This window comes from Macrobrachium nipponense, chromosome 1 (genome assembly GCF_015104395.2).
Source record: "Macrobrachium nipponense isolate FS-2020 chromosome 1, ASM1510439v2, whole genome shotgun sequence".
Lineage (NCBI taxonomy): Eukaryota > Metazoa > Arthropoda > Malacostraca > Decapoda > Palaemonidae > Macrobrachium > Macrobrachium nipponense.
In genome coordinates this window covers 161789641-161802631 of record NC_087200.1, presented here as the reverse complement: position 1 = coordinate 161802631, position 12991 = coordinate 161789641, and the positions used below count along the sequence as shown (strand labels likewise).

At 38.1% G+C, this 12991-nt stretch overlaps 1 protein-coding gene across 1 annotated transcript in view; it reads left to right on the top strand.

The window, feature by feature from the left end:
- The window catches only part of LOC135218982 (GATA zinc finger domain-containing protein 10-like), an 89329-nt gene that overhangs the window by 39225 nt on the left and 37113 nt on the right, over positions 1-12991 (top strand). The window contains exons 2-3 of the mRNA XM_064255420.1: positions 7647-7823; positions 9763-9882. Coding sequence (XP_064111490.1) covers positions 7668-7823; positions 9763-9882 — 276 coding nt within the window. The 5' untranslated portion in view covers positions 7647-7667. The remainder of the gene's footprint in view (positions 1-7646; positions 7824-9762; positions 9883-12991) is intronic.

The window sequence follows — 12991 nt, the reverse complement described above, 5'->3', positions numbered from 1 at the left end:
AGCTGACCCCAGACTGGTGGAGGCAGAAGTGGAAGAGCATGCCCAAGGAGTCTAACCAAACCTGGATGGAGTGGGTGGCCAAGAAGACACCAATGCTGCAGAGGTGGACAAACGTAAGATCCATTGAGGTGGTCTTACTACTCTTCCAACTGGAGGACTTCCTGTTCTATGCTGCCCCTGATCTTGCCACCCACTTTGTGGGCAAGGCCCCTACTACCATTTTGAAGGGGGTAAATAGAGTTCTTTACAGAAGAAGATTTGCCCTGCTCTCCGTCTCCCTCCTGCTGCCACCTCTCAGCCCACCCAGCGCTCCATGGAGAAGTGCCTCCCTTAAGCGGATCTTCCTCAACAAGCTCCTGCTACACCTCAGAATGGGACTCCCCAACATAATGCGAATAACGGCCAATGGAACTGAAACAATAGGCCCAAGTACGATTCAGCAAGAGTGTCTGTGACTCATGCAAAGTGCATGGGCACACCACTTCATGGTCAGGATGCCCCGAGAAAGCTGTGGTTACTGCCATTGCAATGGCAGTGACAAATCCTTCTGCTCTAGGTCTTCCAGCTCAGGGCCCTATACTATTTGTTCCACCTCCCAGAGGTCGCTATCCTGCTCACCAGGTCTGAGCCTTCGATGACACTCTTGTGCAGGTATCTATCATTCAAGAGGATAAAATTCCTTACAGAGCTCGGGTTGATAGGCACCAATTCATTACAATGGAGAGCCTCAACCATGTTAATGTTCTTGCCTACTGTTCAATTGAGGGTCACATGACCTCACCGCTCTAAAATAAGTACTATGGCAGTAGCAACCTATATTCCAGGAGGTTATGACATCCTGTTAGGACAAGATTTTGTCTCCTATTACTTTTTCAGTCTCTGGGCCCCTGCCCTTACATAGCTCCAGACCAATCCTACAGTTCTCAAAGAACTACCTCTGCACAGCCAGTGCCACTTGAAGGTACCAAGCAGTGTCATGCTCCATCTATCATGGATGTTGAGTCACATTCGAATCCTCTCACTACGCCAGGAACGGCCTCAATGCCAGTGCCAAGGCAAGACTCGAGTCTCCCTCCCAGAGCTCTCAGTCCAGGTTGCTTTTCCTCCTCTGGCTTGGCACCGCTACCAATGTCGGCAGTTAAGGCAGAGCCAATTCCACTAGAAATCCTCCAGGACACTCGTGATTGTAGAGGACAATCACTAATGGAATGGCCTCGCAAACTGCCCGAGTCGGTCAACCCTACTTGTAAGCCCATCACAAGCACCGTTACCCCCTCCACCCCCGTCTGTCAGCAGCTTACCAGTCCCAGAGTAAGGACTCTTCTGAATCCCATTTGGCTGAAGAACTCAAGGAACTGAGCCACCAAGCAGTGTTAGGCATGGGGACAAGTGCAGGGCCCTAGCTGTCGCAGCAGCTGGAGCAGATGCCACTCAGGCATCCTCCATGGACTCGAGTCTCGAAAGGTCCCATACTGCATCACCATCGTCAAACCCACCTTAGAGAGGTTGAAGGAAGAAGGGAAAAGGGCGTCAAGGTTTTCAGAAACCCTAAGAGAGTTGATAGGCTCTCTCTGCACTAGTGCCTGGCACAGTACCATCTTATAGAGAATTCTGGCCCTCTCCATCCCGAGGAAAGTGCCCGGTTCTGCTACTTTTACTTCCCTCTTATCCTTTTGTAACTGTTTCTATTTTTGTGCTTTCTATGCCTTCCCTTTCATAGTTACTTTTCCTCTTCATCATCATCACTTTTAGGCATCTGTTTCCATTGTATGCTTTGCTTAGGCAGAGCCCCAACCGCCAACATTTCTGGCCCTGCTAAGAACTACTATAAGGGCATATGTAATCTTCGGAGATATGCCCCTTTAAGCTCATAGGCTTGTCATAAAAGTGCCACATTTGGCACAGTGCCCTATTCTAGGCACTCTGCATTCCATGAGACTAGGAATATTTATAGCCAGCCAAAATACTATACATTTAGCTTAGACCATTAAGGCAATATATTTGAAAGCATGGCTTGCTTATACATTGTTTGTTTTTATTTAATTGTATAATTTTCCATGTTCTGTGATAAGATCTATACATGTGTAATGTTTCTTCTCTAAGAATTATTCTTCATTGATTATATCCTTCTTGATTTACACTAATAATCTCTAATGAGAAATTCATATACTGATTAGCGAGTAATTATTTACCCAATGGGAACACTTGTCATATGAGTAGCTCTAATGGCACAAGGCAAATTATTTAACGAAATCGTAGGGTTATTAACACCCCTACAAAAGCATCATATCGCCCCACCATGGCAAATTAATAGCATGTGTTGCCTTAAACAATAAGCTGATAGTATTATGCATAATAGAATTAAGCATACTATTAACCATGTATAGGTTAAGACCATCTAATAATTCATTGCTATTCATATTTAACAGCCATTTCTAGTGTGACATTGCATTTTAAGAGTAATGAACTTTGAATTTAGTTGTTGTGCTATTACAAGCTATTAGTTATCAGTCACTTTAGTCATGTCACACTCTGCACTTTAATTTTCTTGATTTAATCAATGTTCTAGAATTAAATAATTTTAAATTCTCGGCATGTAAGTAGAGTATGCATTCAAATGTGAAGATTATTATATGCAGAGTTTTATATTTTTATTTTATGTCATGAGTCCACTCAAAGGGGTATGGAAGGCATGTCTGTTAACCCTTAAACGCCGAAGCGGTAAAAAAAAAATGTCTCCCGTGTGCCGGAGACGTTTCAGAGTGAGCGCGGGAGCGGAAAAAATATTTTTTTCAAAAAATCATAACGCGCTTAGTTTTGAAGATTAAGAGTTTATTTTTGGCTCCTTTTTTTGTCATTGCCTGAAGTTTAGTATGCAACCATCAGAAATGAAAAAAATTATCATTATCATATATAAATAATGCGATATATGATAGCGCAAAAACGAAATTTCATATATAATTGTATTCAAATCGCGCTGTGCGCAAAACGGTTGAAGGTAACAAGTTACTTTTTTTTCGTTGTAATGTACACTAAATTGCGATCATTTTGGTATATAACAAATTGTAAAATGATAAAAGCAACACAGAGAAAATATTATCACAAAATAATGCATGAATTCGTAACGCGCAGACGTAAACACATATTTTTTTCAAAAATTTACCATAAATCTAAATATTGTCCTAGAGACTTCCCATTTCTTTCAAAATGAAGACAAATGATTGAATATTACTATACTGTAAGAATATTAGCTTACAAATGCAGTTTTTCGACCGTATCTGACGAGTTAAAGTTGACCGAATGTCGAAATTTTTTTTATATATATTTTTTTATATGCAATTATTTCGGAAATAAGAAAAGCTACAACTTTCAAATATTTTTCGTTTTATTCTACATGAAATTGCGCACATTTTCATATATAAAACTCTATGAAATGCCTAATATGAAACGGAGCAAATATTCCGAGAATGGGACTTACGCATTTCGGAGATTTGTGGCGGAGAATCCGCGCGCGGAGGGAAGGAAAGTTTTTTTTTTAAAAATTCACCATAAATTTAAATATTGTGCTAGAGACTTCGAATTTGTTTCACGATGAAGATAAATGACTGAATATTACTAGACTGTAAGAGTTTTATCTTACAATTGCGTTTTTCGACCATTTCGGTAGAGTCAAATTTGACCGAACGTGGTTTTTTTTCTATTTATCGTGATTTATATGCAAATATTTCGTAAATGAGAAAAGCTACAACCTTCAACTATTTTTTGTTGTATTATACATGAAATTGCGCACATTTTCATATATAAAACGTTATGTAACGGCTAATTTAAAATGGTGCAAACATTACCACAATCGCACGTATGATTTTTTCGGAAGAGTTACCGCGTGGACGTAAAGAAAATGTTATTTTTTTCATAAATTCACCATAAATCGAAATATTTTGCTAGAGACTTCCAATTTGTTGCAAAATGAAGGTAAATGCTTGAATATTACTAGAATATAAGCGTTTTAGCTTACAATTGCGTTTTTCGACCATTTCGGTAGAGTCAAAATTGACCGAAGGTTGAAAATTTGTCACTTATCATTTTTTATATGAAAATATTTCAAAATTGATAAAAGCTACAACCATGGGTTGTTTTTAGTTGTATTGTGCATGAAATTGCGCACATTTTCATATATAAAACTTTATGTAACGGCTAATTAAAATGGTCAAACATTACACAATCGCATGTATGATTATTTTCGGAAGAGTTACCGCGCGGACGTAAGGAAAAAGTTTTTTCATAAATTCACCATAAATCGAAATATTGTGCTAGAGACTTCCAATTAGTTGCAAAATTAAGTTAAATGATTGAATATTACTAAAATATAAGAGTTTTAGCTTACAATTGCGTTTTTCGACCATTTCGGTAGAGTCAAAGTTGACCGAAGGTTGAAATTTTGGCACTTATCGTTATTTATATGAAAATATCTCAAAACTGATAAAAGCTACAATCATGAGTATTTTTTGGTTGTATTCTACATAAAAATGCGCACATTTTCATATATAATAGTCCATGTAAACGGCTAATTTAAAATGGTAAAAAAATTATGTCAAAGTGACGAAATAATTTCCTAGATGTGTCACAGATACTTTTTTAGTGCGGCAAGAAAGAAATTCGCGCTTGCGCGCCTGCGTAACGATTGTAAACAAAACAACACCTTGATCCGTGAACTCCCAGCATCCCCCAAGGCGTGTGATTCAAGAGTTTTCGGCTGGTAGGCCTAAAAGTATTTTTCCGCGAATTTTTAAAAAAACTTTTGTATGTCGACGTAAAATACGTCCAGTCGGCGCCCGAGAGACAAAAATATCGACGTAAAATACGTCCAGTCGGCGTTTAAGGGGTTGGGTTAAATAGTAATTTATCCTTGTTTCTGACTTGTCTTGGCCATGCCAACTCATCTGGGTTTGGAATGTCCTCTAGAATGGGGAGGTGTTCAGGCAAAATAACAAATTTTAGAAGGAAATTCAGACATTTTTTCAGTTGCTCCTCTTCACCAGCCTCCGTTCTCTTTGAATATTTCTTGTCCTTTCCAATTGGCTGACTTTAAAATTAATCCCCACAGGAATGCAGCAGGGCACCATGATTCAGACTTCGGGCAGGGCTTACAGTGGAAGGAGAAAATCGATGACATTGTGCAGGACACATGTGGGGAAGAGAGAGCTGTAAGCAAGGTTACAATGCCTGGAGACAATCGACGATCTTTCTTAGAAAATCGCCAGTTGCCAAGATGTTCACTCCTCTCCCCACTCACGCTCCCTTCCATCTGGAGACCCCTATGTGTTCATATACATAGTGCTAACCCCTGATTAGCAATTCAGAAGAAAATAAGACCACGAATGCCCAGGTATTGTAATGGAGTAATTTTGAGTGCAGTGAGTTACGGTTTTCAGCTTGTCTGTACTTCCTTTTCATTTTTCAAAGGTGATTTCTGGCCCCCGCCCTTGGGCTCAGCATTGCAGTCCCTAATTTTGGTTACTGTAACGCAGTTCCCCATTGCTACCATCGATGCTGCAAAGAATTTCCCTTGTGATGTTAGTAGTGATATTAAATCTAGTGTCTGCCACATCTGGAAGTAATGTTGTTTCATGCTAAACATCCCCTTAGTTAATTAAATAATGTAGTATACTTTTCTCTATAAGCTCTCAGTCATTCTATATCCCTGTGAGTGGACTTGGATGTGAAATAATAAGAGAGAATCGTGTTTAACATTCCCCACATGTCTTTTGCCTTAATACTGATCCTAGAATGCAATCTCTTTACAGATGCAAATATCTTTCCTAGTTGTGAGAGGAAACTTGGCATCCATTGGAAGTGGTGCCAGGACTATTCAGCAAACCTACTTCTGTGCCTGGATCATTTCCCAGCCGCATGTCCCAGTTGACCTGCAATCAACTGCCTTCCATTTAATTTCTGGATCCATTCAAATCCCTGTCACCCTTTAGATGTAAATTACGTATTCACGTAATTTAGTGTAAATATAAGTCAGTAAAACTAAACCTCTAGAGTTTTTATATAATTTTTCCCTCCATTGACACTGGCCCTCGGCCATAGATTTTTTGTTATGTCTCTGTTCTCTAGCCAGGCCAGAATGTCACTTCAACAGTTTTTCAGACAGCGAGAATGAGAATTCAAAATAATTATATATGTTATATATATATATATATATATATATATATATTAATATATATATATATATATATATATATATATATATATATATACGTAATATACTTATATACATGTATATTGGCATGAAAGATATCATATAATGAAATAATTTGCTGGTGTCATAGTGGCAGCGGCCATAATAGTGTTGATAATGTTCCAGTAACTGAAATTTCTGTGCACTGAGCTCAAGCTTTACGTGAGTGTGTTGCCCGGATGGCAAACAAACCATGATAAGCTACCTCTTTGGAATCTGGACTGTTTTAAAACTCAATAACTTCTGAATTCAGTCTAGTAAGTTTGGTCCAAAAATCTGTTTAGTTACCTGCAAGTTCTCAAGTCATTCTTCTGAGAAAGAAAGGTATGAAATTCTGCTTCTCAAGAATCCTGAGTACCTCAACAGCTGGATTCGGTCCTGAGATAGAATTAAAATTTTAAGCTTCTTCGTTTTCAGTCTCAAGTTTTAAACAGAAACTATCTTCTGTGGATCATGATTTAAGATTATGCCATTTATATGTCCTGCCCCAAAAATAGTAATTGTTTTTATGGAAAATTATATGTATTTTACGTAAATTTTCAAGGTATTGCATTAAAACGATGTTATGATCAACTAACATTATAATCTGGCCACAGACTTCCAAGAATCCTTAAAACGCTGTCGTTTGTCACAACACACAATAATGGCTGCATTAAAAAAATACAGGCATTTTACTGATAATATGGAGTCAGACAAATCCTGCACAGACACACACACACGGACATATATGTATGTGTATATATTTACAATATATATATATATATAATTATAATATTATATTATATATTATATGTATATGATAATTACATATATATATATATATAGATATATATATATATATAATAGCACACATATATATAATATATATATAATATATATATATATATATATATCTATATATATATATATATATATATATATATATATATATATATATACTATATATATAGACACACACACACACCACACACACACACATATATATATATATATATATATATATATATATACACATACATATATATATATGTGTATATATATATATATATATATATATATATATATATATATATATATATATATATATTGGTCAGCCACATTCATACTTACATAATTATTTTCGAAATAATTCACGAAGCTTCCTTGTGTGTTTGAAACTTCAATGAGAGAAATTTTTGGGAAAGAACTGTAAAGAACTGTAAATCGTGCTTAATGCATCACCTCCACGAGCGGACAGAATGTTGTACAGTCATTAAAAGAATGAGTAACTTTTCTTCGTATGTTTATTTCACTAAAAAATCCAAAGCTTTGTTTCTATTTAAAAGTACAATTACGCTTTAGAGTACAACACTAATTTCACCTCAGACATATGCAGAACTAACATCAATTGTCTCTATTTCAGAAAGCTTAGAAAGTATCCAGCATGAATGTTGGGGTGCCTCTGTTCAATAAGACTTCTCAAGGTCATTTGCGTGCTACAGGTCTGCAACCAACACAGATAGAGAATGATTTCATCTATTTAAACAGCTATGAAGAGTTTCATAACAATCCAATTCCAGGAACCTCTCAGGAAACGCAGGTAAAAAAAAACTAGGTTTGTCATTTTAAAAGAACAGAAATCCAGTTTCGTCATAAAAAAAAAAAAAAAAAGTCGTTGGTACAGAGTACTGGCAACAGTAGGTTTGTCCAGCAGAGTGATCTGTATTTGTACAGTTCCCTTCAGGAATTTCTTTCCTTTGCTCATATGGGCTTAATGGCACTGGGATTTCAGGTCCGTTTTTTCTAGTGAAATCATCTCTAGCAGTTGCTAATTGTTGACAGAGATTCTTCGCATGGTCGCCACTCATAAATTTGAACTCCTCTGACCGAAGAACAGTTTTAACGCATATGGCGTTATCAAAAATAAGGCCTTATGAGGTCTAGTTTATGAACAGAAAGTTACGCTTAGGGCCAAGAATAATTTCAAGGGAAAATGTAAGGAAAACTCTAAAGATTAAATTTACAGGGGATGTATTTACAAGTTAATTACCAGACTGACATACTAGGACTTTCAAGGTCCAACTTATTACTGAAAGAACAGCTACTTGTAGCACTGAAGTCAGGCACTGACACGTGCTGGGACTAGGAGCGCGAGAATGGAGATTACCCAGAGCGTAGGATAAGGAAGCAGCCACCTCTCACAGCAGGGATGAAGATGATAGGATACCTGGAACAAGGTATTTCTCTATAAACGAGTGTGCGACACACAAAGGACTGATCAAATGCGGTGATGCCGCCAGTCTTCCGACTTGCTTAATAAAAACCTTACGCTCTTAAAATTCCATCAAAGGGTAAGAAAAAGAAATGACTGAATTATTTCACAGAACATTACTGTATCGAATGGGAGGGTGTAAAACACAGACACCGGCTTACATTATCTCCCTTAGTAAAGTCGCTTAGCAACTGATAGGTCATTCAAGCAATGAGTATTCGTAAATTACATACAAGGGAACCACAACGCCTAAATTAGATTAGCTTTATAGAACAGGGAAGCACAGCTGTGAGGCGATAACAGGGGCTAGCTATGAACGATTGCACAAGGACAAAGATGGGAAAATTCAAGAAAAAAAAAAAAAAGACAAATGTGACTGCCAACTACACCCATACTTTACCATCTTTTGCTGCTGGGTTCGGCTTCTTAAAAGGCGCTGATGAAGGAAGGGAAATTCACTCCAAGGTCATCAGGTAATGGTCCAGGTGCGCCATGTCAGGTACAAGGGCAGGGGAAAGGGGGGCAGCCCCGCAGATGCGAGGAGCTCCGAACTTGGTTACGTTGGGGTGTGCTTTGAGAGCGACTTTCTCTTGTTGACCTCTTTTATCAGCTTCCTTTTGCCCTCTGGTGGTTTCTGGCCTAATGCTCAGCTTTTGGTAGCAGGCACAAGCAATTTCTGCAAAGACAGGCAAGCGGCAGACAAACGAAGAGAGAAATGCGAGAGAGAGAGCTTTAGTGTTGTTACAGAGTGGCAAAATGGGATATATATATATATATATATATATATATATATATATATATATATTATATATATATATACACGCGCACACACACACACACACACACACACACACATATATAATATATATATTATATATATATATATATATATATATATATATATATATATATATATATATATAGGCAACAAAGTGTTCCAAATACCTGGTTATTACACTTACTAATTACAGAATTCAAAAACTTACCTCACATACAGACAGATACTTTTAACTTTCATAACAATATAATACGACTGAGTACTCTAAAGGCAACAGCGATCCCTTAAAAAAGCATATCAGCAAGGTGAGGTATCTACATTTAAACAGGAAATTAAAATAAAAGGGTATCACTATTAAGACTGAACAACTGTAATTCTTTCTCCTCGATTCGAGTCATGTCAACCAAAAAAAATTAAGTATAAATTCTCTCAGCATGATTAATCAGATTCATCCATATATTTTCATTAATCTTTACTTCTGTTTTACAGCCGCAAGAAGCATCCTTGGTTTTTGCAGTACAGCCACCGGACAAGTATCGCTTCCGATATTTATCCGAAAATGGGAGCCATGGCCAATTAAAGACCAATTCAGTCTTCCCCAAGGTAGAGGTATGTATTGGGGTTATTTCCTTCATTTAAAGTCGTTCATTCAGTTGCTATTAAAAACAATTAAAAAATGAGCTGAAAATTCTTGGGTGCAATTTAGTTCTCTGTACGGCGTATAATGCTGTATGAGCCATGGCCCATGCAACTTTCAGCCACAGCCCAGTGTTGGCCTGTCCTGTAACATTGCCAAATGCAAGATCATGAGTAACTTTAACCTTAAATCAATTAACAACTACAGAGGCTAGAGGGGTATAATTTGGTATGTTTGATGATTGGAGGGTGGATGATCAAAATACCAATTTGCAGCCCTCTATGCTCAGTATTTTTAAAGACCTGAGTGTGGACAGAGAAATTACAGACAGAAAACTAAAAGACTATGTGCATTAGGGTAATAGGAAGTATGCCTTTTCCACTTTCTGCTCCGATTTTTTTTCTTTGTATTGCTCACTTCTAACATAACGTCCACATGAATCTTCATGGATGCATATGTCTATACTATCTTGATTAAATTGCAAAATCAAATAAACTGTGATCTATGGTTCCTGTGGTATTATCCTAAAAACTATGTTCTCCAGTAACTGGAATTACTCATTGAGGTCAAAAGTTTTGTAACTAAATATTTCAACATTTTGTGAATTTAAAACAGTAATGCTTCTAGAAGCCTGTAACCTGACAAAAAACAACCCAGCAAAGGACAGCCTTGGCTTTCATGTGTTCATAATGATCCCTTAAGTGAACAGCAAAAGAAAGAACAACACCTTTTTGGTAGTAAGAGAAAAACTGCAACCAATCCTTATTAAAACAACAAAAATATAGCTGCCCATTGTGTCACACAAAATAATGCAAACAGTATGTGACAACGGCATCCTTAATGAGAACCACAGAACGTACAAAACTGAGACACCCTGCAACAACATGAGAAGTAAGAGTGTAAAACAGGAGCGCATATACGAGTAAGAGTCATACCTTATGAAAAACGGAATATCATGTTAACCCTCTGCAATGCCCCTCATCTTAACAAAATAAGATTATGTTGCAAATACAGGTGAGTGAGACAAAAGCTTAAAGAAAATAAAAGAAAAGATAAAATAATATTGAATACCCTCGAAAAAAGAATAAGAGAAGGCCCACTTGCTACTTTTGTGAGCAGCATTTAAAACACACAGTCCTAAACAAACTTGCTCCTACATGTATACAAACCTTTGGTCTTTACATATGGGATTCACTTTCAGTGCTGGCTGGAACCAGCTGTTTAACTAAAATCAGGGTGGTTATTGGTAGTTGGCTACTAATGATAGGGGAGAAAGCTAGGCCCACCACCAATAACTGGAAATTGCTGCCTTGCAGTCATACTTTTTAGTCAAAGGCGAGGCCCACCGCCAATAACTGTGGTTGATGACAGCAATGGCATGCAGTGGTAAAAACCCTTTGGCCAAACAATAAATCATGCTTGATGTTTTAAGGAATATGGGTGCAGCTAGGGTGTCCCCTGTAAGTGACGAGCGTCAGAACCCCCCTACTGGCGTGATAAATGGGCGAGGGGTACCACAGGGTTCACGACTGTGGCCAAAGAAGGAACAACTAGAAGGAAAAAGTGGTATAAATAAAGAGTAAATGATAGGCTTTTAAAGATTCCAATAATAATAGGGGACAAAGTAGTAAATATAATATCAGCATATGCTCCTTAGGTGGGGTGCCAAGAGCAAGAGAAAGAATTATTTAGACAAGGTATTGAGGCTGTCATTAGAACAGTGAAAGAGGAAGAGAAACTAATAATAGGAGCTGATATGAATGGTATGGTGGGAAAGAGAAGAGATGGGTATAAGGAGGTACACAGAGGCCATAGATTTGGAATTTGAAATTAAAATTATATAACACAAACCCAGCTTTTATTAGCATTAGTGTTAGTTCATTTATTCTGGTATATCTTTTTTCTATTGTACACCAAAGGAGAGAGGGACTGCCTCTGATTTCCAAACATTTCTATTTTTAGACGACTTTTCAACTTTGTTTTATGGAACATCCTTTTCTTCATCTCTTCTCTGTTCTGAGGTTTTTCTCTCTATAACAAGCATGGTTTTTGTTTGGATTACACTAATTACTTTAAATGTTTTAACATTATAGTCTTTCAGATGCTGTAAACTTGAGAGGCTTGAGATGGAGGTAGGTTCTCTTGTTACAGTGCAGTAGTGTCTTCACCCATCATATGAGAGCTCTGCTTGCCTTCGAGCATGAAATCTCATCTCCCTTGAAGTGGAGTTGGATGTTGCAGGACCCTTAGACAGAGTTTACTGGTTTTGGCAAGTATGCTCTGTTGGGGGGGGGGGGGGGGGGGGGGGGGGCATTCCTACACTCCCACCCCATCCTCTCGTTCCTGTTCTGGATGTTTTAAGTCCTGGGACTAATATTCTTGATAAGTTTTTCATAGCTGCCTTTACATTCTTCGTCATTGTATGCTGTGTTCCAGTCTCTTCATCTTCTTCCTTGTCCTTTCAAAAAACATTAGGTAGGCCACTGCCCTGAGGAAGGATACACAGGAACTGTAAGGAAGATGACACACTATGGGAGGGACAGCTGTGTGTGCATTGTTTCAGTGTGTCGTAGCTTCATAAGTTACTTCACCCCTCCTTGCAATTGACGTTGGATGTGCAGTAGAAGTTGAGCCTTCTCCTTCGTCTTTTGCTGTAGGCCTTCGTCTTTTGCTGCAGGCCACGGCCATGTCTTTCCTGGGCGTACCTCCTCAACCATGTGTCTCCTGTCAGTGCAGCTCACACCCAGATCGTCAACTTCCCCTTCCTTCAGGGAATGACTGAGCATTTCTTCAGTACCAGAATGAGCTCCTAATGTACTTGTGCTTACTCTTCCCCTACCGGTTTTCTTTTGGGAACAGTTCGTGGTTGCAGTTTTCAGTGATGTCCCTGCAGTATTCTGGATGTCTAAACCAAAGATACACTCTCCAAGGAAGGAAGAATATGCAGCCTTGCAATGTTGCATAACCGTGTCTTTGGTTTGATGCTGTACAACCGAGGAGGAAAGAGAGAGAGGGACTATGTAGGCAGAAGTAAGGTTTGGCATTGCCACAATGTTCCAGGGCCATGACAATTTTGACATC